This window comes from Taurulus bubalis (assembly GCF_910589615.1).
Source record: "Taurulus bubalis genome assembly, chromosome: 9".
NCBI lineage: Eukaryota > Metazoa > Chordata > Actinopteri > Perciformes > Cottidae > Taurulus > Taurulus bubalis.
This window is the reverse complement of record NC_136597.1, coordinates 4373301-4398659: the sequence shown is the minus strand read 5'-3', so window position 1 is coordinate 4398659 and position 25359 is coordinate 4373301. Positions and strand designations below refer to the sequence as shown.

General features: G+C 43.8%; 1 protein-coding gene across 1 annotated transcript in view; it reads right to left on the bottom strand.

Annotated features, from left to right (window-relative positions):
* The window catches only part of mical2b (microtubule associated monooxygenase, calponin and LIM domain containing 2b), a gene marked incomplete at its 5' end in the record, with an annotated part of 36021 nt that overhangs the window by 7016 nt on the left and 3646 nt on the right, over positions 1-25359 (bottom strand). The window contains 24 exons of the mRNA XM_079224075.1: positions 1169-1330; positions 5270-5375; positions 5807-6142; positions 6828-6901; positions 7053-7239; positions 8391-8483; positions 8662-8763; positions 9405-9830; positions 10310-10435; positions 10539-10808; positions 10936-11097; positions 11818-11946; positions 12056-12124; positions 12441-12535; positions 14023-14225; positions 15972-16119; positions 17808-17898; positions 18161-18287; positions 19557-19672; positions 19793-20050; positions 22889-22989; positions 23079-23234; positions 23787-23888; positions 24366-24482. Coding sequence (XP_079080201.1) covers positions 1169-1330; positions 5270-5375; positions 5807-6142; positions 6828-6901; positions 7053-7239; positions 8391-8483; positions 8662-8763; positions 9405-9830; positions 10310-10435; positions 10539-10808; positions 10936-11097; positions 11818-11946; positions 12056-12124; positions 12441-12535; positions 14023-14225; positions 15972-16119; positions 17808-17898; positions 18161-18287; positions 19557-19672; positions 19793-20050; positions 22889-22989; positions 23079-23234; positions 23787-23888; positions 24366-24482 — 3756 coding nt within the window. The remainder of the gene's footprint in view (positions 1-1168; positions 1331-5269; positions 5376-5806; positions 6143-6827; positions 6902-7052; positions 7240-8390; positions 8484-8661; positions 8764-9404; positions 9831-10309; positions 10436-10538; positions 10809-10935; positions 11098-11817; positions 11947-12055; positions 12125-12440; positions 12536-14022; positions 14226-15971; positions 16120-17807; positions 17899-18160; positions 18288-19556; positions 19673-19792; positions 20051-22888; positions 22990-23078; positions 23235-23786; positions 23889-24365; positions 24483-25359) is intronic.

Genomic DNA, 25359 nt, shown 5'->3' with positions numbered 1-25359 from the left:
TCGGCGCAGGACTGACTACAAAACAACGAAGGGAGACGGACGCTTCAAATGCACCAACATATTAAATCTATTCAGCCACTGTTGGGTATCAATGTCGAAAGTCAAGAAAAATGTCTTGCTGGCAAATGTCAGGGTTTCGGTTTAAAGGACCATAAGGCCAGTAAGCGTTACACGGGAGGCGAGGGATGTTGTTGAGATATAGTCGCCTTCTTCAGCCATGCTGCTAGTGTGGCTAAAATATGGAGGTGAATGAAGTGCTCATGAAAAAGTGAAGATAAAAAATAAAATAAAAACACCAAATCTACAAATCTACAGGACATCTTCTGTATATGTGTCACTAGATGTATTTTAGAATTAAAAAGGTGTGTTTTCTTGATGCTGGTGTTCTGCTGTCGCTCACTCAGTATAGTAAGAGGGCCATTGTAGGAATTTAGAAAAAAAAATTTAAATTTAAAAAGAAAGAAAAATGAATTATGGATCAGGTGGAGGGGTTTTATTTCAAGAAAAACAAGTGACTAAATTTACGAGTTTAAAAAACAAATGAGAAAGAAAGCCTAGAATATTATATGTTATACATTTGCATGAAAAAATAAAAATAAAATATTTTGCAAAGTTGGATCCACCTCATTAGGACTTGGAAAAACAAAAACGTACAACAGGTACAATGTGAAGACAAAGTACAGTGCATAACAATGTCAGCATTATGTTCAATATAAATATAAATACATTAAGTACTTTTATATACTTTTTATTCCGTCTGTATATTTAATTTTTAATTTCAATTGCTACTGTTTATTATTTATATTACTTGATTATTACTGTGTGTCTCTTGTGTGCAAGGCTGCTGTAATCCTGCAATTTCCCCACTGCAGGACTAATAAAGGATTATCTTATTTTATCTTATAAAATATGCATCACTGATTCAGACAGTGTGATGAGTTCATCCAACCTTGCAAAGGGACCAAAAAACACACAATTATGTTTTGTTTCTTTCCATTTAATCTATTCAAAGCTAACATTCAGCTAAGTGGGAGAATACCCAACAGAATGTCAGCCGCACCCTGATCTCACCCTCCTCAAAGTCCAGCCAGTTGAAGAAGAACTCTCACAGTGCTGCGTGTCTCTGGGATCTGGGATATTAAAGTACAGTAACAGTAACAGTGCTGACCTATGGTCCCGTCCTGGCTCTGGCCCGGGGCCCCAGTAGGATCCTGGGGTGTGGGCGTACCTATACAAGCGTCATCCAGCGCTTCCACCGCCATCTCCATGTCTTCGGGAACTCCTTCCTGACCTTTGTCGACCTGCTCCGAATGCAAACTGGACGCCACGACTGCAACAAAACAAAAAAAAGCATGTGGGCATTGGTTTGAACTGGCTGGCACACACACACACACACACACACACACACACACACACACACACACAACACATTTACTAGCACGTAGCCCGTTTCATGCACAGAGTCTCAGTGGCTGGTTCGCTGACACCGAAAGGGTCTCAAAGTCTGAGATATTTGTCAGCTACCAGAGTCAGTATCAGGACGGTATCGGCGCGTCTCCATTACCTATTAGTTTCCGACTCTGGAAAACTGAAAAAAAAAAAAATAATAAAAAAATCACACACATTTAAACTTTTTCTATGTGATCTTCTTACGTAATAACTCATGCAATATATCCACTTTGAAAAACTCGGGTACCAAACAAATACGAAGACAGCGAACACATCCTAGCATACTTTCTATATTATTGAAAATAACGTATATACATATACACTTTTCTGCACCTGAAAGTAGAACACATGCCTTACAGAAGCGAGCGGCACTCACACACAGTTAAAACATCAACTTCTGGTTGGCGACTCGAGCGCTGACAAACTACAGGACGTGTTCATACCAGTACTCACAGTCACGGAGTCAATATTGTACAGAACCTTTCCCACAGGCGGTTCCACTTGGTCACAGCAAAGAAAGGAAAAGACCCGGGACAACAGTGTTGTGGAAAGTGTGCCGATCGGCCGATGAGACTAAATGCTGGGATGACACTTTTACCAGGTGATGAACCAATACCCAAAAAGAAAAACACCCAGAGTGAAGGATAGAGCAGAACCCACTAGCAGAACCCATGACAGGTGATTCACTTCAATTCTGTTCAGGTTGAGTGGAGTTCGGTTAGCTTACATTTAAGTTGTGGCCAAGCTTTTTGCATATAGTCTAAAGTCTATTTTTCACATTTTTTTAATTCATTGGATGTTACAAAGCACGCGTTAACAAAGCTGTGATTGGGATTCATATGGGTGAAGTTATGGCTGTTGAAACAGGTGTGTGGGGAGGGGGGATTGTTGGTGAAGTTGTTAATTTTGTGGTTGAAAAGAAAATGGACCGATCACGTAAATCAAACTTGGGTTTTCTTGGAAATTGTTAAAAAAAATAAAATTCAGCTAATTGGCAACAAACCACGAAGCAAATTTTGTATTTAATCAAAATGGATTTATTTCTGAATATATATATTTACAGCTTATAAATATCATAAATTAAGCATTTTTACAGTCATTATCAATGTGGAAAATGAAGAACAAGACTGGCAGGCTCCTTCAAGACTCATCGGGAACACGACTACAAAACTTGCAGCCAGTGTTAAAAATGAAATGGCTATTTATGTGGGCTGCTGATTTCCTGAGAAAAGTCTAGGAAGCGCAGGAGAGGGATCTGGAGAGGGGCTCTGAGCGGGGGGGTGGGAGGGGGGCTCCTTCTGAAACAGAGGGAACCACAGACAGACCACAGACACGTGCACACGTTTTGTTACTGTCAAAACGGCGTGACAAGAGGCGGGCAAGCTGCTGCTGCTGATACAGCAGAGAGAAATCAAATGCATAAATCCAGGGGCATTCACATAGAGGGTTTGGTGTTAGGGAGCACAGCACAACATGAGTGTTAGTGGGGGTTAGGTCGGGGGGATGCGACACCAAACTAACAGAACAGCAAACGGAAACCAATTAAAAAGGTGCTACGTGTGCATCGATTCAATCGACACCAGTTGTCTCCGTGAGGCCGGACTGCTAACGTCAGCATGCTAACATCAGCATGCTAACATCAGCATGTTTGGCTAACTAGCCCTAAGTATAACTGAGGCTGATGGGAATGTCTACAAGTATTTGGTCACTCTTTGGAATTATCCTCTGAGGAGCATGAATGTGTGTATAAACTTCCATGGCAATCCCTTCAACAGGATGTCGAGACGTTTCACTCAAAACCTCCAATGTGAACCTCATCGTGTCGTAAGAGGAAGAGTCAGCGGATCGCATAAATGATAATGGCTCATCCTTTGGGAACCATGAATGTCTGCGAGAAATCTTGTGCCAATCCATCTGTTAGGTGTTGGAGATATTTCCCTTGATAAGTGAAAAGTCTGACCTGCTGGTAGAGCTAACAATGTCTGTGGGCTACATCCTCTGGGGACCCTGAATGTCTGCATTGTATTCCATGGCAATCTATCCAATAGTTGACATATTTCAGGGTGGACCAAAAAGGTGAACCAATCGTCTGATGAGACTAACGTGAAGAATCTGAAAGGACCTCTCTGGAGCCGGTGTTTGGTTTGTCCATTCTGGGCTACAGTAGAAACATGGCAGACTCTGAAGAGGACCGGCTCCCTGTGTAGGTGTGTTCTAAACTAACAAAAACACAACGGTTCTCCGTTTCAGGTGGTTATTACAATATATTACATTCTCTTTCTGTTAAAAGATGCCCCTAAATCCTACACACAGGTCCTTGACATTAGGTAGAAATTAACAGGAGGTGATGCAATTTGTTTATTGTAATTTGATGGTTTCACGGTATAATAATTATTTGGGAATTCTATTTAATATATCACGATGCCACACATAACACCTTTACTGAGAATCTGTATGTCATACTCCACATGCTGGTTTGTGATTGGTTAATCTGGGTTAGGCGAAAGGGGGCGGAGCTACAGGGGCAGCCAATGAAAAAAGCAACACTGCAAGAGCTCATGACCAAAGCCGGCCAATCATCACCTTTCCCCGCTGGTAGGAATCAGCCAATCAGAGGGTGCAGCATTGGAAACTTGAAACAGACTGAACAAAATGAAGTGAAAAAAATGGAGAAAAAAAATAATGACTTGGATATGAGGGGGGAGAAAATGGAGGATGGAAAGGAACACTGGGTGGAGAGCATTAAAAGAAAACACACTATCGGAAAACAAGTTATTACAATAAGACATTGAAATGTGAGAACTGCCCAAAAACAGGTCAATACTTCAACAGTGCATTTTAAGAATTCACCCTTCACAATTAATCTTTGGGGTCATGTACAACATTGAATATGCGAGAACCAAAAATTATCAAAAATGACAAAAGAAAAGAAATGCAAAACTTTGAATTAAAAAAAATAAATATATATATATATATATATATATATATATATATATATATATATATATATATATATATATATATATATATATATACATATATTCCCTCAGTCAGGAATGTACAGTCTTTTGTGGCTTTTTTCTTCTTCTTTAAGCAAATATGTTCACTACTGAGAAAAATACAAAGCCTGGTAGGATTATAGTTAAGGCTCATTGTTTTTGGTTTGTACAGATTTTTGTCAACAAATACCCAGATCTAACCAAAAACACACAGAGTGGTTTCAAATGGATTTCAACCAAAACCAACAAAAGCTGCTGACTTTTCTGTTGTGAATATATGCAGATTTAATCAAATGTTTAGGAAAATAGGAGTTCTCTTGTAAAGGGCAGAACTAAAAATAAATTAAATTAAAATATTTAAATTAAAAACTATTCCGGTAAAACAAAAGGAAGAGAAATATTCTGAAAAACTCAAATGAGTTGCTGATTTTGTCACAGAATACATATAACTGGTTATATGGTTACTTTTTATGGTTGAACTTTTACTTTTCTCATCCAGTTTCTTTTTATTTGATTTATTTCCCCTTAGAAAATGAAAACCGTAAACAATGAGCCCTAAATATTTCAAGTGAAATTAGTCACAAAATACATGGCAAAGTTAAATAATAACTACAACAAAAAAAGTTACAAAAAAATAATACCGTTTTGGAATTTCCATTGCACATCCCTGTGGTGCAGAGTTAAGGTGCAGCAGGCAGTCAACCAAAAGCCATGTGGATAAACGCCGACATACTTCGAGCTCACTGAAACCAAACCACGCTGTCCAGATGGCTTTCGAGGTTAAGAGTCACAGGGCTTGTTCCGGGTTACTTTGCACCCACAACGACTGGAGCAGACTCCATGTGTCCGATACGCATCATCATCATGATAATAAGCAGCCTGGAACAAGCCCTCGTGAAACGGAGATGCATTCGGCACCAGGAGACCCTGAGAGTCAACAACCACAATGCGCCGAACAACAACAGAGTCTGCAGCGCATTTAGACATGCATCCCCCTGAAGTCGACCCAGCATGTACGATTTAACACTTAAAACACACAATATCACCAGAGTACCTCCGTGACAGTCTGTTTGTTGTGTCATCCACTGTAACTGCAGGCAAGTCACACCAGGCACCGAACACAAGCACCAGAGGCTCATCGAGTGAAGCACTTTCATGGCCAAGTTACTTCATAAAACACTTCTGACTTCAAAAGCACAAAACTTAAATGACCGAGGACACTTGGAATGTAGTAAATACAGAGAGTGTTTGGTCTCAAAATCTGCCATTTTGGGCACAAGTTCAAATCCATGGTCACCCGTCAGGTCAACTGGCCCAGAATAGTGCCCCCCCCTTTTCTACGAGAACTGGTGGCCGACGAGCTGCTGCCGGGCCAGCGGGGGCTCCTGGGACATTTGTCCCAGCACCTCGTGCATCATGCAGAGCAGAGGGCAGCCCAGGCTCAGCAGCTCGTACAGGAACGCGTAATCGTGCGAGCGGCTCCTGGTGTGGCGCCCCGCGGCCGCGAGACAATCGCACGCACCTCCCCACAGCCGTCGAGGCAACCCACACACGGCCCGGCTGGCAAGCCGCGGCCAGCTCAGGCCTCGCCTAAGCAAGGAAACCAGGGTACCTGGGGGTTGGAGCTGGACGCCGCCCGGCGCAGAGAAGCCCCCGGTGTCCGCTGACGAGGGCGTGACGCGACGCTGGTCTTCCTGCAAGGAAAAAATAATGAACCAACCTTCTGTTACACATCAAAAGGAAAATAAACTATTGTAATCCTGCACATTTAATATTATTGTTCCAGCACCCTTTTAATGTAAAACTATTTCCACAGTTATATATATATAAATAAAGGACCATGTACAGTTAAAACATAAATGTCCCCATTTGATGCACTGTACCAGATTGTAGCTACAGTTAATTCACATTTGTAGTCCCTTGACAGACCATACAAACATAAAACAAGAGCCAACAGTACAGGATACAGGTACATTAAACGTAAGTAATAAAAACCTTTACAAGTAAGTAATAAAAAACATTAAAAGTAATAATAAAAACATTAAACCATAATAATTTTGCTCAATGAGCACATGAAAACGACGTACATAAAAACTGCGTCGAATAAATGTCTGGGATTATGACACCTGTTCCCTCATGGTTTTCACACAAATCTCATTTAAAAAAAAAAAAAGATATTCCCCCATAGGGATCAATATAGAAAATGTCCTCTAAAACAGGATACAGTACATGCTACTTGGTACACAGGTTCCCGATAATTCTAATTACGAAGCATTTGAATGACAGCAAGCAAGCGAGTGAAGGAGTGGCGGCACGTTCTTTGGATGGAAAAGACATGAAAACAAATATTTTCTTAAAGTTTACAGACGTGTTCCTTACCATTCTCCTTCTGAACCTCCCTGTGTGAGTGCCGGTCTGGCGCTGGGCATAATGTATCTTGCAGTAGAACTTTGCTGTAAAAGAAGCACAAACAAAAAAAGTAAGAAGTCATCCAACAGCAGGGCTCAAACAGGCCTAGGGAGGACAATGAGTCCACTCTCCAGTGTTTCATTGGACAGAGGGATTGAACCAGATCTACAAACTGCTACATTGAGTCTCACTCACCCTCCTGCGAGTCGAAGGTGTGGCCTCCCAGACGGAGGGTGCTGTTGCAGACGTCACAGCGGAAACACTCGCGGTGGAAGAAGTAGCCCTCGGCGCTCAGTCTTTCCATCACGTACACCCGCTTGGTGCAGAAGTGGCAGACGTCGCTGCCGCCGAGCCCGGAAGGGAAGTCCTTACGTACCACACACTGGAGAGGGGGAGGAAGAAGACCAGGGCACATTTTGGAATTATTTAGGAGCGATGCCTGCAATAAATGTTTGCAAATCAAATGAGTCACATGGTCCAGCAGGGATTTGGTAAACTGTTAAAAGCAGTTGCACCCATCGTAGAAAATGGTGGACCTACTTGCAATGAAATCAGTGAGGAATGATCGATTTCATTCACAGTTTACCATGAATAGGTGAAACGGTGGTGTTGCCAACTTGAGCTGTGCGAGAACTACAGGCTAGCAGCAATATGTACTTCCTTTGGGACTGCAAAGGCTCATTTTAATGCAATATCGTTACCGTCCCAATTACACATGATATTCCACTGACATGGCCTTGGGAAAGTTATTGTACTGGGATACGAAAGCAATAAATTATCCGTGTCAGTCCAAGGTCAGTCTCAAGACTTAAAACAGTCGTTCAATATTTTTAGGAAACGAGGATACCAGTTTCAGATATTTGACGCTTAATTTTCATCTTGTCGTCACTATCAGAGACTGCAGAAAGTACCCATAGCCGCTGTGTGTGTGTGTATGTGTGTGTGTATAAAATGGAACTGTTTCTTTAAGATACAAGTGTCAAGTCAACATCTCAAACATATCATTTAAAGGTTATCAGCATGAAGGTCTCATGTCACTAGAAACTGATCCTCTTCAAAGATCAAGCCAGTTAGACTTGACTTCAAATACTGTGCCTTGAATCCACACGGCAACCATCAGTAATGTCATGTTGGCATCAAGCTTTTCATCACCATCTAACCTCCTCTAGCGACACTGTAGCCAACAAGCTCTTTAGGCAAAGCAGTGCTGAAACAAGCCTTAAAGTGAGCAATAATCGCATGCAGAAGTAAATAAAAGGGCAAAATGCAAACACAGCCGGTCTCATTCTCGTTCAGCAGCTGCTTTGCCCTCATGAAGACGAAGCAGAAACCTTTCAGCCTGAGGTGCCTGAAGAGGCCAGGGAACGAGAGCCTGAAGAGGCACATTATCAGCGGTTTTAACTTTTCCATACTGAAAGTTACATGATAGAAAGAAAAAAAAAGAAAAAATTCAAACTGACCCAAGCTTTGATTAAAAAGGCAACAACAAAGAACCCTGCGTTAGATTCTCTGCAACATCCCCGTGCATCTTACCGGTGAGGCATTGGGCCTGTGATCCGTCTCATACAGGACGGCCAATTTCTGAGCTTTAGCATCTATGGAGGATGATACCTTTCCGACTGTACGCTAACGTTTAACAGCGAGGATACACAGCAGCAGAGGGAGGGAGGGAAGGACGAGAAGGAGGGGGAAAGAAGGAATTGGAAACCACAGACAGAAGTTAGAAAGAAGATGGACGGAAATACAGAAAAAGTACGAAGTACTTTGAATTTATGTGAATGTAGACCGAGGCGTTGACTAGTACCTCCTTAATGTAAGGAGCAGCTCCAGTCGGACAACTCTCAGAGCGAACTATTGACTTTTGAGTGATTCTTCCAGGATTCTCAAGAGCGCAGCTCCCATTGCACTGAGTGAACACATGAAAGAAGATCAGTTCACATGTGTTGTATGAAAAGAGAATGCCAAGAATTTTTAGGAACCCGTGTGTTTTTCCGATACCCCTATAAAAATACTACAGTTTTTAAATCCTTCCTCAGAAATACGTGAATACAAGAAAGATACGACAAAACAGATAGTTTTCGTATGAATGACTTTCACCCAGGAGAAGTTCCCTGCGTGAAATCAGAAGTCAACATTGTCTTATTGTCACGTAACGTCCGTACTTGAGGAAGGTCACTTACGTAGTTATTTTAACCAAAAAGTTTAGTTATTTGTCACGTAATGTCCGTACCTTAGTAACGCAATAAAACCAAGAGTTATTGGTCACTTTGTACTTATTCTAGCCCAAACGTTAAACGTTGTTGTGTAGCTTCTGGGTTTAAATACCGGTAAAGCCAATTTCGTTGTTATTTCAACCCCAACATTGACTTATTTGTCATGCAACCGCTGCATTTAAGTAACACCAATTAAGTAAAAAAGTTACTTGTTACGGTACTTCTGTACTTAAGACACATTTTGTAGTTATTTCAACCCAAAAGTTGAAATAACTTCGCTTTTCTTCTTCTGCAGGTTATCGGTACGAGACGATACGAATAAGGGAACCGTTACCTCCATGTGATCGTTTTCGGCTATTTTCTCAAATGTCTCCCGAGCGCTTTTGTGGACCTTCTGCACATGAACCCTCTCATAGCTTTCCTGGTACGGTACAGGAAGTGCATGGGGAGATGACCGGCTGTGTTCATTTTCGCAGTTAGTGTCCGAGACGGGAGAGGAGATCCCCTGGCTCTCGTCAAAGCCTGTTGTCTCGTTGAATGTGGAGGTAGCAACAACAGAGTCGGCGTAAGATGAAGGAGCATAGGAGTCTTTCTGTGTCTTGTCCTCGTGTCCCACAGGGTACAGGGGGACAGAGGAGAAACCGGCCTGGGCAGTGGGGTCATGGACGGGGTGGACTACGGGGAGGACGAGGGGGCTCTTGGACACAAATGGAGGAGGAGTTGGAGAGAAGGAAAGAGGTGAAAAGGTAGAAAGTCCCACCTACAAAAGAAGAGTCAAACAGAAAGTTGAGACCGAGGAGAACAAAAGGATGAAAGTAAAGAGAAAGTAACTCGGTCACATCAAACGAAAAGCTGAAGTGAATTTCACACAGACAAGTCAGTGACATTGGAATCAGTTAGTGTTTTGTTCTCATGTTGCTCACAGCATGAATGCAAGGCATACATTGTTTGTTATTAAACTCGGTGAACATTTTTCATTGTGCTTCTATATTTCTATGTACTCTTTTGGAAAAGTTGCATTCAAAAGTGGCTCAAATTCAATAAGATATCATGAAGATCATATAATGTGTTCATTTTTCAGTCCCACCAAAGGAAACTCTGAACAGAGGATTGGTTGTAAATGGACCATGTGCTTGCAGCGTTAAACACGGAACCATCATGCATTGCGTCACACGTCAAAGATGCACCCTGTTATTGAGAAACATGCAGCAGTCTCTCAGCAGCGGAGCAATACACGACCTGCGATTCAGGGAGAGGGGCAGCAGGAGGTCTGCTGGACCCGGGAAACATGGAGGAGAGGAGGACTGCTCGCTCCTTTATACTCCGAGCAGAGTAGGCTTTAGTAGAGAGTCTCTGGGCTTTGCTCTGCACAGACAGCGGGTGGCGGTATAACAATCAGACAAGAAGGAAAATATTTTTCCCAGAAAGTTTGATTGAGAATATTGTCCAGAACTGGCTTGACAGTCACCTGCTGCGTTGCTCTCTCGGAGGAACGGTCACTGTCTGAAGCAGAGAGACGGCTGGCTGTCAGGTCGGGAGAGGTGCGTTCTGGGTAGTAGCGCTCAGTGGCTTTAGGGCTCGGTGTGCGGGGGGGACTTAACGGACTCTTAGGCCGCGAGGGGGAAGGAGAGCGATTCGGAGAGCGACTCGGAGAGCGAGAGGGTTTGGGGGAACAGAGGAAAGCGGTCTGCTGAGCCACGGCACTGGGATTCTCCAGCAGCCGGATGTAGACGGAGGGCTGGAAACAGGAAGTAGAGACGAGGAGCACGGGATTATAGTTTAAAACACAAATGTTACATATTGATATGGAGCTCGAGGCTCTTTTCAGAAAAGGTTTCGGGTTTGATCGGGGGAAGGGGTCATACCTGCCACTTGGGGCGAGGGGGAGGCAGAGAAGGAGGAGGGGGGACGTTCTTGGGCTTTGCAAAACGTGGGTTGTCCCTCTCTTCCGGCTCCTCCTCCTCCTCTTCTTCTTCCTCCCCAGAGAGAGAAGGAGAGGAGGAGGGATCAGATGGGTCCTCATCAGACTGAGGTGAGGTGGAAAGAAAAGGAAGGGAATGCAAGGAAAGGAAAGTAATAAAAAGAAAAGGTAATGAACAAAGTCGGCACAAGAATAGCAGATAGAGTGGCAGTGATGAGGTGGTCAAAGCTACATTATGGTGAAAGCATACCTGGAGTACAGCATCTTTTATTACATTTACTCTATATTGGAAGAATGGAAGCAAATAATAGCCATAACAATTTGAAACTCAAGAAACGGAAATCCAACTGCTAGTTAACTGCTGAATACTCAATGTTGAAATTTACATTCCATTAACTTTATAGCATTGACATTTTACAGTGAGCAGACATCCCCTTTAAGAGATTTATTTAACGTACATGTCTTTCTTAATTAATAGCAAATCTCAGAGATAAACTCAAATGATTCACGTAAAGTCAAACTACTGAGGACAATCAGCCTGAACATAGTCATATATTACAAGTCCTTAATGAGGTGACCATTATATGCAGCACATCAGTTTCTATGTTCAATTATTATTCTCGGTAGCCTGTATATTCCAGCTAACTAACTAAATAAAAAATGCTTAAACTCAAATCCTGTACATTTAGATGAATAAAGAGGTTTTAAATGCCAACATAAGTATTCAGTAGCTGTTAAAGATTAAAAAGTGAAGGCCTTTCTTTGCTTCCAACGAAACAAAAATAACTAAATAAAGTAGTCTCTTCTGGTCCGGTCCGGCTCTCACCTTGCTACGCATCTTCCCAGTCGAGGAGTTCTCCTCAATCTTGGCCAGCAGCTGCGTTGCCATGGAGCGCACCTTGTTCTCCCGCAGCTCCCCATCCTCGCCAGCGGGGGGCGCACTGTGACAGGACAACTGGGTGGGTTACAGAGGGAAGGAGGGAGGAGAAGAGTGGGATCAACTAGGAGCCACACGCTGGTCCTTCATGGGAAAGCAAAGAGGGACTGGTACACGTTGAACCCACCTCTGTGAGGTAGTGGTTGCCCTTTCGCCGCCTCTTGTTGACGGAGTCGTCCTCCGGCGTGTTGTCATCCTGTGAGAGCAGACAATGCCACAATGAAATCATGTCGCAGAGGCGTTGAATCGTAACAAGCTTCCACCTAGACCCCTCCCCCCCCGAATTGGCGACCTGGTCATCAGACAAACTGTTCATGTGAGCCGGCATAAAGAGCCCCTCTAATCAACCCGCAGATTAGATAACGAGTTCACTGCAAACCACGCCTTGATTTGTAGGTTAGCTTTAGCTTATCTAATCAACATTGCAATGACCGTGAACAGGGTTCTGTGGTGAAGAGATCGACCCCTTCATGCTGAACAGAATGTGGAAGTGTGACGGTATTTGTCTTCACCCTGGGTGTCCTCTTCTTGGGCTGAGGCGGGTTCAGCGGATTGTGGTTGGTCGGAGCTGGACGCCCCTCGCTGTTCTCATCTGGTTCTCTCGAACCTGGAATACAAACAAGGATCCATTAGAAATTAAAGACCCAGGTTCCCACCATGTACATGCAATGGACATCGTCAAGATTTAGAAAATTGAACCGTCGCACCGAAGAAACCTTCACTTTGTCGACTTCGGCGGCCCCTGTGGACAAAAGCGCTTGTGTTTCCGAGCGCCAGACACCTCTCATTTCACTGAGAGAGTCTACTACGCGCTCCTGGTTCTCCCGTATCGGGACTGGAGTCTGAGCCGAAGGAGTTCCTGATAATCATGTCAAAACTATCTATCCCTATTGAATTAAAAAAAAATTTAGAGTGCCAATAGCTAAGGCTGCCAGTACAATGTGAGAAGGGGGTCCACCAAATGGACCGTGGAAGTGGTTCACTGAAGGCCTCTCCGATGTGCGTGTTGCTGCGTGGCGACACAGAGTTTTAACACAGGAAGCGCTAGAAGGTGGAAACATGGCCGAGGCCGGGGGGCTCACAGCGCTAGCACCAGCTGAGGGCCTCCAGAGTCACAGTGAGCAACTGGATATGGTTTCTGCTGACATAGCGCGCATACCGGTCATGTCTCCGGCGGGGACTGAACCCGACCACGGTTGTGCAACTCTAGCCCGAGCAGGGGATGAAGTAGTCCCAGAGACTGGGTCTGCACTTCAACAGTACAGACACAAACTCTTTTGTTTTTAAATTGCACTGGACTGGCTTTTTAGTTCAGGTACAAAGAAACGGACATCCTGTTTTGGCAGCATTTTTTTGGATGGGTATAGTGTAAACATGTTCTATGTGAAAGTCTGTATAGTGGGCCCAGACCTGTACGGCTGGATCCCTTTCTCATATTCTGGTGCGACTTTGTCGCTTCCTCAAAGCGGGGTTGGGAAGTCAGATAGGGAGTCTAACTAGTCATAGTGGTGTCGTGTGAAGCTTTTTTGTTTCCAACTTCGCCCTAAACTTCAATATATGGCGCTCTAGGTTCCCCTCTAGGGTCAGTTTTGGACATGTCAGTTTGGGCGTCTCGGTTTCTGCTCATGGTGGTTTCAAAAATAAACTTCCATGTTTGCAATAAAATCAACAAGTCTCTAGCAGACAGTTTCTACAGTCCTTCAGGCGTTCACTAGTGAAAAATAAATTACCTCTATTGGAACCAGTCCATGCGAGAAACCACACATTACATCTCCCTATTAACAGTCACTGCCCCCCATCAGTACTTTCTATTCAGCTTTAGACTTTCCATTATCATGTAAACTACTGTTTAACTCCTCATTTAATCCCTTGTGTTTCACATGATAACACTCAGTATAGAGTATATTCAGTACGATAGTATATACAGTTCACACCAAAATCTAAAATACATATTTTAATATTACAGCCTAATACCTGAAACAATCTAGATTGACAAACAGCACTACAGGTAAGAGGACAAATATGTATTTTTTTAATTTGAGGGTGAACTGGCCCTTTAAGAGCTTCGCCGTAAAGAGCAGGAAGGAGCCTGACCGTTGTTGTTGTTTACTGGGGAGTTCCTGAAGGCCTCGAAGAACTTGGAGAGGTAGAGAACCATCTGCAGCTTGTCCGGCTCGGCCAACGCGGCCATCTCCTTCCCTCTCGTCACCGGCTGGATGCCGAACTCCCGCTCGGCCAGGTCAAACGCCAGCTGGTTGTTCTCCGCCACGTCCTCCTCGTTCAGAGAGTTGTAGTCTCTGAGGAAGAGAGAGAGAAGGGAGGTTAGGGTTCCCACGCGGACGGAAAGAGGACGCTGCTGTATCTGATAATTATGATCTAGTTGGTTCTCTCAGTTCATCCAGTAAGTGATGAGAAATATAAAAATAAAACAATGACATGAAGAGTTAGCTAGGCAGGAAATTACCCTTAGGAATTGAGCGTAAAGACTTGAGACTTACAAATCAACGACCTCTGATATTTAGCAATGCAAAATGTTCATCTTCAGCATGTTAGCGCGTATGTACTCTCGTAGGATCTCGGGATCACCCAAATGATCAGGGTTCATCCTCTGGGGACCAAGACTGTGTTTTTAAGCGTCGGACTAGCGGATTGACCGCCCACGCCTAGAGCCTGTTTTGTGCGACACGTAACCTTGGCCTTAGCCTGGTCGGAGGATTTCAGATGACGTGTTAGCAAGAGCCCCTCCACGAAGAAGTGACGTCACTCCAACCAATCACTCGGGACACTTTTATTTGCTTTCTCCGTCGTGTGCCAGCGGACTGGATGAAGTAGGTCAGCGTAAATAAACTCACCACAAAATTGCCAGGATGGAGCGTCAGCAAAATCACACGAGTGTTAAAAGTGGAGCATCCAACAAATGGAAATGAAATAAACACATTGACTTTTTATTTGTCAAATAACATAAAAAGGGAAAACAGAAAAAGGGTTTTATAACTCGCAGACTACTGCAATGCCTATTAGCCGCATCTAGAAGGGATCAGCATCCTAAGCTGCCAAGATATTCACCATCCGTAATTGAGTTCAGAGCTAATAACCATGACCTCAGAACACAGGAGAGGTTGGCTTTCAAAAGTGCTTCGTACCGACTTTGAACATGGGTAGACTGGTTTCTGATTGGCTACCAGACAGATCTGCAAAACAGCTTTAAGTTAGAGAGACTCATTAGTGTAATTATAGTGTGTGTGAGTGATAATTGTTTCGAATTAATTAATTAATTAATTAATTTGTTCTTGTGTGTGTACATACGTGATTTGTTCCGAGGTCTCTCTTGCAAAAGAGATCTTGATCTCAGTGAGATTCAGAGAATAAATAAAGTTTAACCTTCTGAACCTGTAACACTTTCCTCTCTGAGGCCTTGATCCTTACTGCTGTATAGAAGTCCTGAACCTCTGTGGAAACGGCATAACCACGTCCAAAAGTAGAACACACACACACACACACACACACACACACACACACACACACACACACACGAGCCGGCCGCGTTTTCTGGAACAGAACTGTTCGCCACACATGTGTGTTCAAGGACAGTCAAAGTCAAAATCTGAGGATAATGGGTTTATATTGCAATGTATGATATGTACAGGTTTAAAATGTATTTATTTATTTGAATCTCCCCCTCCCACTTTTACTTGTTCATTTATTTTTCATTAAATTACGAGGTTTTCCTTCAACTGTGTGGTTTTGCCGATTGTTTAAAAACAAACAAGCTTTTTTTGTACCGCCGGGTGCCGGCTGTCTACACACTACTTGATTAGAAGGATTTGTTTTGTCATCGAGCTGCTCCCTTCAAACGGGGCACGTCTGAACAGGTGACTTTTTTGCCAGGCAAGGGAAAAACCGCCAAGACCTGAAAAACCATTAACATTTCCACGTGGTTCCTCTGTGTGTGTGTGTGTGTGTGTGTGTGTGTGTGTGTGTGTGTGTGTGTGTGTGTGTGTGTGTGTGTGTGTGTGTGTGTGTGTGTGTGTGTGCACGCTTACATGAGCTCGGGCCTCTGGCGGTGAACGAGGGCGCAGAGGGCCAGGCCGTTCCTCCAGGAGGATGTGAGGTTGGTGACGTCCACCCCTCTGTAGCCCTGAGTCTGCTTCTGACACCAGGTCAGCAGCTGGCCGGGACGCACCTCCGAGTCTGCGGCAGGAATCGACAAACAGAGCTTGTGACTTGAAAGACTTGAATCGCTTCCCGAGCCTAAAGCAGAGGACCCTTGCCAACGAATTCAGCTCGGGGAACAAATTGGAGATTTATTAACGGGAAAAAGAAGAAAAAAATACTTCATCACAACTTCAGGGTCGAGTGAACCAGAACTTTCAGGTCATTTTGGAGGCGGATGTTTCTGGTGCTGTTTTGCACGATATTTATATATATATATATATATATATATTTTTTAACCTTCATATTAAAGCTACCTTCGTCGATATTTGAAACACCTTTAACTATATTGCAATCCGCAGCACCACAAACCTGCAGTGCTTCAAAATGAACGGGTCGGGCCGTGTTTACCGCATGTGCACCGGAGGCCAGCTAACTTTCTGTTTATCCCTAAGCTAACTTGAATGGGGATAAATAAAAAAATCGTGCAGCTCTTCTAGACTTTCCAAATACCGATTTGAAAAAACAAACAAAAACATGACAATAGTATGATAGTTATTTGGTGTTTGCGAAGCTAAGAACAATTCATCCGCTGTTTCACGGACACAACAGTAGCAAAAGGAGTCGGCACCTGCGTGTTGTCTTTTGGGTTGAGAAGAAAACAGATGAAAAAATGAACTTTACCGAACATCCATTTCATAAATCTATCATCATTGCCGTGGAACATTTTATTGCGAAAGCTTTGAAGATAATGTTATCACTGACCCCCGATCGGTAGCAGCTGAGGAGCCAGTTCTCTCAGGACGGAGACCAAAACAGAACACTTTGGCCTTTTGTTCATCAGGGAGCCGGACACGCAACTTAAAATAAATGCTTATATTGTTTTTTGGGCTTTGCAAGTTAGTTGCTCCCTGCCAAACCACGCAACCATGACATCATAACACGATGCGATTGTATGTCATGGTTGCGTTTATAGCCTTGTTCTGCTGCCGCCGAGTGGCCTTAATCTCCTTAATGCTGCTTACACTTGTGACTAAACAATGACTCGTTCCCCTCGGGAAGAAACCTCCCAATCCGACCCTGCTGGTGCAGAGCAGGTCGGCACATGTCTGAGAGTGGCACTGTGTTTGACCCACTTGTTGGGGTGTGACGCTATCCAGCCGTATTGTCTGGGATGAGGTGCGTCATCCTGGGACTTAGATGAGACTAAAGCTATACGATGCACCTATCGTCTGTTATTACAGCAGCGTGAACACACTGTCACTATGATCACTTAGTACATGCTCAACATGTACAAGCTTAAAGTTGTCTCAGAAACAAAAGCCGGAGCGTTTTCAAGCTTCTTTTTTTCCTAGCAGTGAAATGGGTCATTTGAGCAGTGTACATTTTACTCGACTCCTTCACATTTCATTGGACCACAAAAAAGGTGGGCGGGCTTAGACTGCAGCGCAAACACCTCCTTTGTTGCTAAAAGGGGCAGATTGATTGGCGGATGGACGTGACGACGTCACCGGTCGATACTAGCTTACGTAAGCATGCGTCGTATTTTGTTTCGCAAGAAGAAAAGATTGATGTCGACATTAAAATATGTTTTTTCTTTTTTTTGACCGGAGATGTGATCTAAAAGGGTTAAAGAGGCGTTTTTCATTTAATCTTGACTTGAAATCATAATCATATCTTGATACTTTTCATGCACGACATGCATCGGTCGTATTGAATCACCACACCTCTTCTGGACAAGTTCACGGATCTCCGTGTGGGTCCTCCTCTCTCCAGGCGACAGGAGTCCTGCTGGCCATCGATGAACAGGTGTCGCACCTGAAGGAAGACAGTTGGGGGAGAAGGAGAGGAACATGGGAGACGATATGAAAGCAAACATTTCATTCAGACTTGATCAGACAAGTCGTAACATAATCAAAACGGACCGTCATCGCAAAAAATCTTCTTTAAAAACGCCGGACATCCCAGGTTCAGACACGCACGACAATTAATTTCTAAATCACTCAAATAAGACCAAATTATTACAGCCCAGGATCGCCGTTGCTGAGCACCAAAAACATCTCAAAGGCTTGGCACTGACCTGGTGTGGGCGAACACAGCTGGAGTTGAGGTTGGGGTAGCGGGTGGCGGGGTCAATGGCGTACTGTTCAAAGTTCTTGCTGATGTTCTCTGTGGTGGTCTGAGGCAGCAGCCGGTATAGACTCTCCCTGAGGAAACGACAGGCAGATGAGACCACAGCGGCTTCACACGCCTGAGCTCCGCACCGAAGACGGCAAACACCGAGGTGGCAAGAACTACGGATAAAGGCCGTTAACAGGAAATGCACATCACATGCTCCTTTACACCAGACGTGCCTATCAGGCGATAACAAGGCTATTCATAGTCATGTGACATGAAATACTTTCAGACACTTTATTGGTAGTTTTCGTGCTAAAGTTTTAATCTACATTAAGTCACAAAGTATGCACTGGAAAACGTGAATGTGCATAGTTTAAATGGTTTCCATAATGGAGACAGTCCAACCTCTGGGGAGCATGAATGTGGTCAGTTAATGAGCCCATTTGCTTTTCAAATTTTCATAGTTGTTCAGTACACTTGCAAAGTGAACGCGTAGCAGGAGAAAAGGCCACAGGGTCGCTATAAACATTTGCATTCATCCTCTGAGGAGCATGACCTTCGACGAGAAGTTTCACAGCAAGCTGGTCATTGTGTTCAGGGCTCGGAACAGTGGAAAGACAAACTGTCAGTGTTTCTGTTAATGGAGTCTGGTATCTTATCGAGGTGATTTGCATGTAAATAAATTATCATAATTGTCTGAAATGGAGATTATGTATATATGGATATATTGGGCTATTTGTAAATGAATCAATTTGACAGGGATCTGGACAAGTGATTTGGCTATCGGGCAAGTGGCTGAACAAGCTTAACGTCAAGCTGATATCTAATGTCTTGTGTACAAAGTAGACAATTAGAGGGCATGAAGGAGCTAGAAGAAACCACATGCAATAGGGTTCGTCCTCTGTAGGGCAAGAATATGCATTGCAAATTTCATGCTAATCTGCCCAGTTGAGAATTGATTGGATTATTGTGGTCATTTTGACCTGAAAATGGTGCAATTATGAATGGTCAGAGAGAAAACCTCTCTCCTGCTCTGGGGAACATGCATACATGCTATTTAGTGTCTGGCAAGTATCTTGCTTTAGAAAAAATTCCTTACTGCTGTATAGAAGTCCTGAACCTCTGTGGAAACGGCATAACCACGTCCAAAAGTAGAACACACACACACACACACACACACACACACACACACACACACACACACACACACACACACACACACACACACACACACACACACACACACACACACACACTTTGCCGTGTGGACTGATGCACGTTTTCATCCGTATGAGTTCCAGAGAAGCGGCATCTTGCTCATCTAAAAAGTACAGGAAGTAGAACACGGAGCCACGCACCTCTCAGCCAGTATCTCCAGAGGACTCCTGCCCTGTGCCCAGCCCCTCACCATCCAAACACTGTCGAAGGCTGCCAGAAAACCCCGAGCGCAACCTGTACCCATGGGCCAGAAAGGCTGTAAACAGAGAACGTGATGTCAGCGTGAAAACACACACACACACACACGCACACGCACACGCACACGCACACGCACACGCACACGCACACACGCCGATCCTCAGTCGCCACCTCGTACCTCAAGCAGACTATCGCCCACCAGCGAGACCAGCAGCTGGTGTCCGTGTTTCTCCCGGATTAAGGCGGCGTTCTCCGAGGCGTACATACTGGTGAAGTCGAACATGGCCACGTCCGGCTGCCCGTAGTGGTTGATGGCGTAGTCCAGGGACGGCAGCTGGTAGTTGGTGCCGAAGTCGGCCGCCTCGCGGGCGTATGAGAGCAAGGCCTCCTGGTTGACGTTGTCGGGACTCAGTAGTCGCTCCGTTTCTATGTAGTCCTGTATTGAGACGTGGGGGGTTTAAGGCAGAGATCAGTGACACAAACTACATGACTGCTTTCTACGTCAACCTTGCTTTCAGCAGCCGCAGGCTCTTTCCAGTTAGCAAGGCAAACAAACCAAAGTTAAACTAGCTTGTGAATGCAGTGTAGTATTCAGCTAAAGATACAACAGAAAAGAAGTTGTTATTGTTGTTGTCTATTTGCTCCTTTGGAATCTATAAAAGCATTCAATGACAAATCTACGCTTGCCTTTGGGCATTGGAGCTCCCCGATTGGTACCCAGCCCCCATGAGTGATGTCACCTTCCTTTGAAATATCTGTCATGTTGTTATGATATGCTACCGAAGCCAGATGCTTTTATCAGAAATGAAAACTTCCTGAGAACCAGCATGAAATTAGGTAAATAGTTCTCGAGAAGCGAGAAAAATGTAAGAGGAACATCCGTGACAAAAGCGAGTTGGTCGGTTGGTTGAATCAGTGAGCTATTAACGGGGATGATGAGGCCTCTGAGGTTCTGGCCACATGCAGACGCAGTGAGATATCACTCTGCACTAATGGCCGATGTAAGATGAGATAGAGACCGCTACGGGCACAGCGAGGCAGAGCTTCAACCCCTGTGTGTGTGTGTGTGTGTGTGTGCGTGTGTGTGCGTGTGTGCGCGTGTGTGTGGGCAGAGAGACGCTCGCTTTGGCAGTGAGTGATAAGCCTCCATAGGGGATGATAATGAAATAGTGCTCTAATTAGCTGCTCCCTGACACTTCTTTCATGACACACACACAAAGACATTATGAGTCAGCAATAGTTGCTGTCCTCTGGAGACAGATTAAATGAGGATATTATTATGGCATGAGGGTGCTGTGTGTTGTCAACCCTTCCACCCAGAGCTTGCCAGGACAATCATTTGCGCACGCACACACACACACACACACACACACACACACACACACACACACACACACACACACACACACACACACACACACACACACACACACACACACACAGAATTATTGCGGCGAGCCTAGTTTGTTTTCGGCGTTACTTACGTCATTTTGGTCGGTCGCCAATATCTCTCAGTAAATAAGCTCTGTGTTAATGTGGAGGAGAGCAAGCAGCCCGGCTAGTCGACCAATCAGCAGGCAGACATGAGACGTAGCTTTGTGGACCTGAGATCAATCACTAAACCCCATTGTTGGTCCGGCTAAATCCTCCTTTGGTCCTTATCCTAGTCTAAATATGACGTGTTAATAGTTACGTAATGACGTCACTGATGTGTAAATTTGTACGCGACAGATTTGTGGGCTAGATAAATCTACATAAGTCAATGTCACATGAAAAAAATACAAGAATCTGGAGGTGTGGAGTCAGAAAGCAGTGACCTCTGTAGCCCGCTGCTCATCTCTGCAGCAGGCTAGAGGCTACATTAGCAGCTACTAGCATAACACAACTGAATCTGCTACCAGGGCTGTCCACACTTTTTTCACAGAGGGCCACAAACAGAAAAATATACGAAAGTCAGGGCCACTCAGTTGAGGTATATCGCAAAATTAATCAAATGAGGTAAATTATGCTTAGATTATTTATTTAGAATATATCTTTTTTTATATATTTTATATATTATATTTAATATTTCATTGCATCAGAGGAAAATTGGCCTTTTCCCAGCTCTGGTAGAAATCGGGTAGGGAGAGAAGCTGATGCTGATTCTTCAGAGAATCATCACACTGCAATTCCATCACTTCTAATTGCAGACTCTCTTCCACTTCTTCTGCATCCTCCAGGAAGGGAGTCGAGAACAGCTTGATTTATTTCTCAATGCAGAAAAATCTTGGAAGCGCCGACTGAATCCTGTCATGAGATGTGATGGCAGACACATATTTCCTCATTTTAGTAGAAAGGGTGACCTCTGGAAAAGCTACTCTGATTTCAGACAGCGTTGAAGTTGTGTAGTTGTGTCTCAAAGAGACGGAGCTTCACACAGAATGCTTTCATGTGTGCGTGAGGTTGTATTACTAAATTCTCTTCGCCTTGCAGGTTCTTGTTCAGTGTGTTGAGATGATGATAATATCAACTAGCCATAGAGGGTCCCTCAGCTCACGAAGAGGTCGGTCCTCTTTCGAAAGGTGGTCAATTTCTGATCTCAGGGAATAAAACCGCAGCAGCACGGAGCCGCGATTGAGCAGCGCACCTCAGAGTGAGAGAGGAGGTCCCGTATTCAGCTTCAACATCAGACAGGAAAGCTCGAACTTCTGTGGTAGATCTGACTCAGCCTCAAACATGTCCTTCCCTGTTATTGTGCCCTTGAGACTCCTCAGATCCAGCAGCTGCTGCGTAATGCAAAAGTTATTGTCATTGTCGCGTCTGAGATTTTTCCTGTGTTTTCCCTCGTTAGTCAGGCATTTTCTCGTGTTTTGTTCGGACGGCAAAACTACGATTGTAGAGCTAGCAGACTAGCAACCATTTGCTTGACTTTCTCTGCATTATATTTTTAGAATCTGCCGCGGGCCGTAGTTTGGACACCCCTGTCCTAAGCAACTGTTGACACTCGAGTTGTATTGTGGGTAATGTAGGCACCAGGTTTTGACGGGGAAAGTCCTTTTTTTAGGTCAATTGCGAGTCCCACGGCGTTAATGTCACTGGAGCACAGCGCTACCTGTCACCACGCTAATCGTGCAAAACAAAGATGTTAGCTGTCGCCGCAGAATGCCAAGAAGACGTACGATTTGAAAATGTGAAATTAGACAAAAATTTTGTTATTTTTATTATTGTTTGTTTTAGTCAAATCAAAATTAAGTTTCAAATTTATTCTGCTGTGCCAAGATATGTGTAAACTCACATTTATGATGACGCCTTTGTCCAGCAGACTCAGCTTCTTTGCCGTCATGACGAAATAGTGAGTGTTGTCTTTGTAGTAAACTATGTTCTCCAAGTCGACTCCTGAAAACGGGAGAAGATGCATTTCCTTTTACCGTTGACTTCACAGAGAAAGTGAGGCTCTTTTGCAAAAGATTGCTGGTGTAATTCACCCGTCTCCTCCTTGAGTTCCAGAAAGAACTTCTGGTTGAAGATGAAGGCCACGCCACTGATCTCCTCCACTTTGGCCTCCCCTGTGGTATTCCTGTTGACAAAGTTAGCCGTGACGGCGATTGCCAACTTCCCTCGGAATTCTTTGCGCCCGAAACCTGGAGGGAGGGGAAGGAAAGCCTTAGCAGCGAACCAAGCAGAGGGAAAACTGTTGTTTTAATATTTAATAATATAAATATAAGTAACCGAGTCAAATAAATCAATACAAATATATTCAAAGAGTTGCTGAGCCTCCTAGCTGCAGTAGGTCTACACATTAAGTGGGGACAGGAACAAACCATTTTCTTAGGACTCAGTTTTAACCATATCAACCAAACATAGTTGTCTCTGACAAAATGGTACATTACAATTCAAGGGGAATTGTTTTTCTTCCTAAAGTTGTTAGGGTTATGTTTAGTAAAAAACATCATTGTTTGGCGTTAAGGTACAACAAACAACAAAACAACTGCAACAGAAATGCACTGTCACACTTGGACCCTAACAGCGGTCGCCTGGGTGAAAGCCAGACCCATACACCACCCCGGCTGCCTCTGAAATGTGTGATACGTCAAAAGCAAACGTAATTCCCCACAAAGTCGGTCTCCCTTGAAATGTGAATTTACAACGCAGCCCCCTTGCTTGTGAGCTCTGCTTTTCCTTTTCATTCTCACCATCCAGTGTGTTTTTGCGCCCGTCTGCTCCAATCACCACGTCTAAATCAAAGTCTCCGACGGGATGGCCAGGGGGCCGGACTTCCGCTCGCCACCCAGGACCTGAGGAACAAACCAATTTGACACCATGATATGAATGTCATTTAAAAGAGAGCAGATGAATACCTAAAGTGGTGACACTTAGGTCTTTAAAAAGTGGAAGGCAGTAATAATACATGCGGGGGACTCTGCAGTGTTACTTGTATCTTCTGTGTTTTCTTCTGACCAAATGAGGTTTATGTGTTTATTTCCCAACTACCACACAGAAGTACAGTACAGAAGTTGCCCAGTTGTTTAAGTGTCAAAAGAGTCCCAACACGCGCTCTATATATATATATATATATATACACAAACTCAAAGTGGAACTAAAATTTAACCATCAGCGGACTCTATCAATAGACCTGCGTTGCAGTTTGCTATAAATGCTGCCACGGCAAACGCCTCCGCTTTCTGATCACTTTAACATGTGTACAGCTGAGATATTTAGGAGAGTCCCGTTGTGTCACTGCCACTCATGACCTTCAACATACGGAGACTTACTGCCGTCAGTCTGGTCTGCCGGTGGCTCCGCCAGTTTGACAAACTCCACGTTGACGTGAACTTCCACTCCCAGAATCAGACTCACTTTCAGCAGCATCAGCTGGAGGTGGCGGATACCTGGAGTGGACACGCACAACAAAAATAAATATGCGGATGCTGTATAATCCAAAAGGCACACGATGCAAATGTTCGTTTATAAACCGGGCTTGAGGTGAGCTAACTGAGCATCGATTTATTTACGGCGGCAAGTTGTAGTCACTGGATCTGCCAGTGCTACTTATAAACTGCACCATATGCCACTGGGTGCCGTTATCCACCTCCTGTAATCTCATCACAAAGTTATAAATAAAGCAGGTTGTAGGTTTAAATGCAGGAAATGGTTAGCTCAATAACACCATTGATAGGGGTGAAGGAATATGTTTTTTTGTCTGTTTTTAAACATAATTTGTATAATTATGTATCATAATTTGTTTTCCTAAAGAATTGTATTATATTTATTTACTTTTTATAGGGAAATGTGAATTCCGTTTTTGACTGAGATTGTATGCATATAGTGGTGTGTTCTTCATACGATGACAGTTTTCCTAAATTAGGACCCTAGATTTAAAAAGAAATTGCAATTTATTGCCTTGCTCATGACCTTCAACACACGGAGACTTACTGCCGTCAGTCTGGTCTGCCGGTGGCTCCGCCACTACAATACATTGAATTGTAACCCCCTATATCATGATACTTATCGTATCGCCAGATTCTTGCCAATATACAGCATTAACGATTAAAATAGAAATGTATTCATCTGATCTAATAAACATTGTGGTTATTAGAAACACAATATTCTGGCCCAGACAATACAACTTTGAAGCTGACGTTGCTCTCAAGACTGTTAGCGTTTATTGATATATTATTATAATGTTTTAGATATATCACTAGAATGTGGACTATGAAACGTCTGGATGTTCCTCACCGTTTGGCGATTTTTCTCAATTTATTTTGC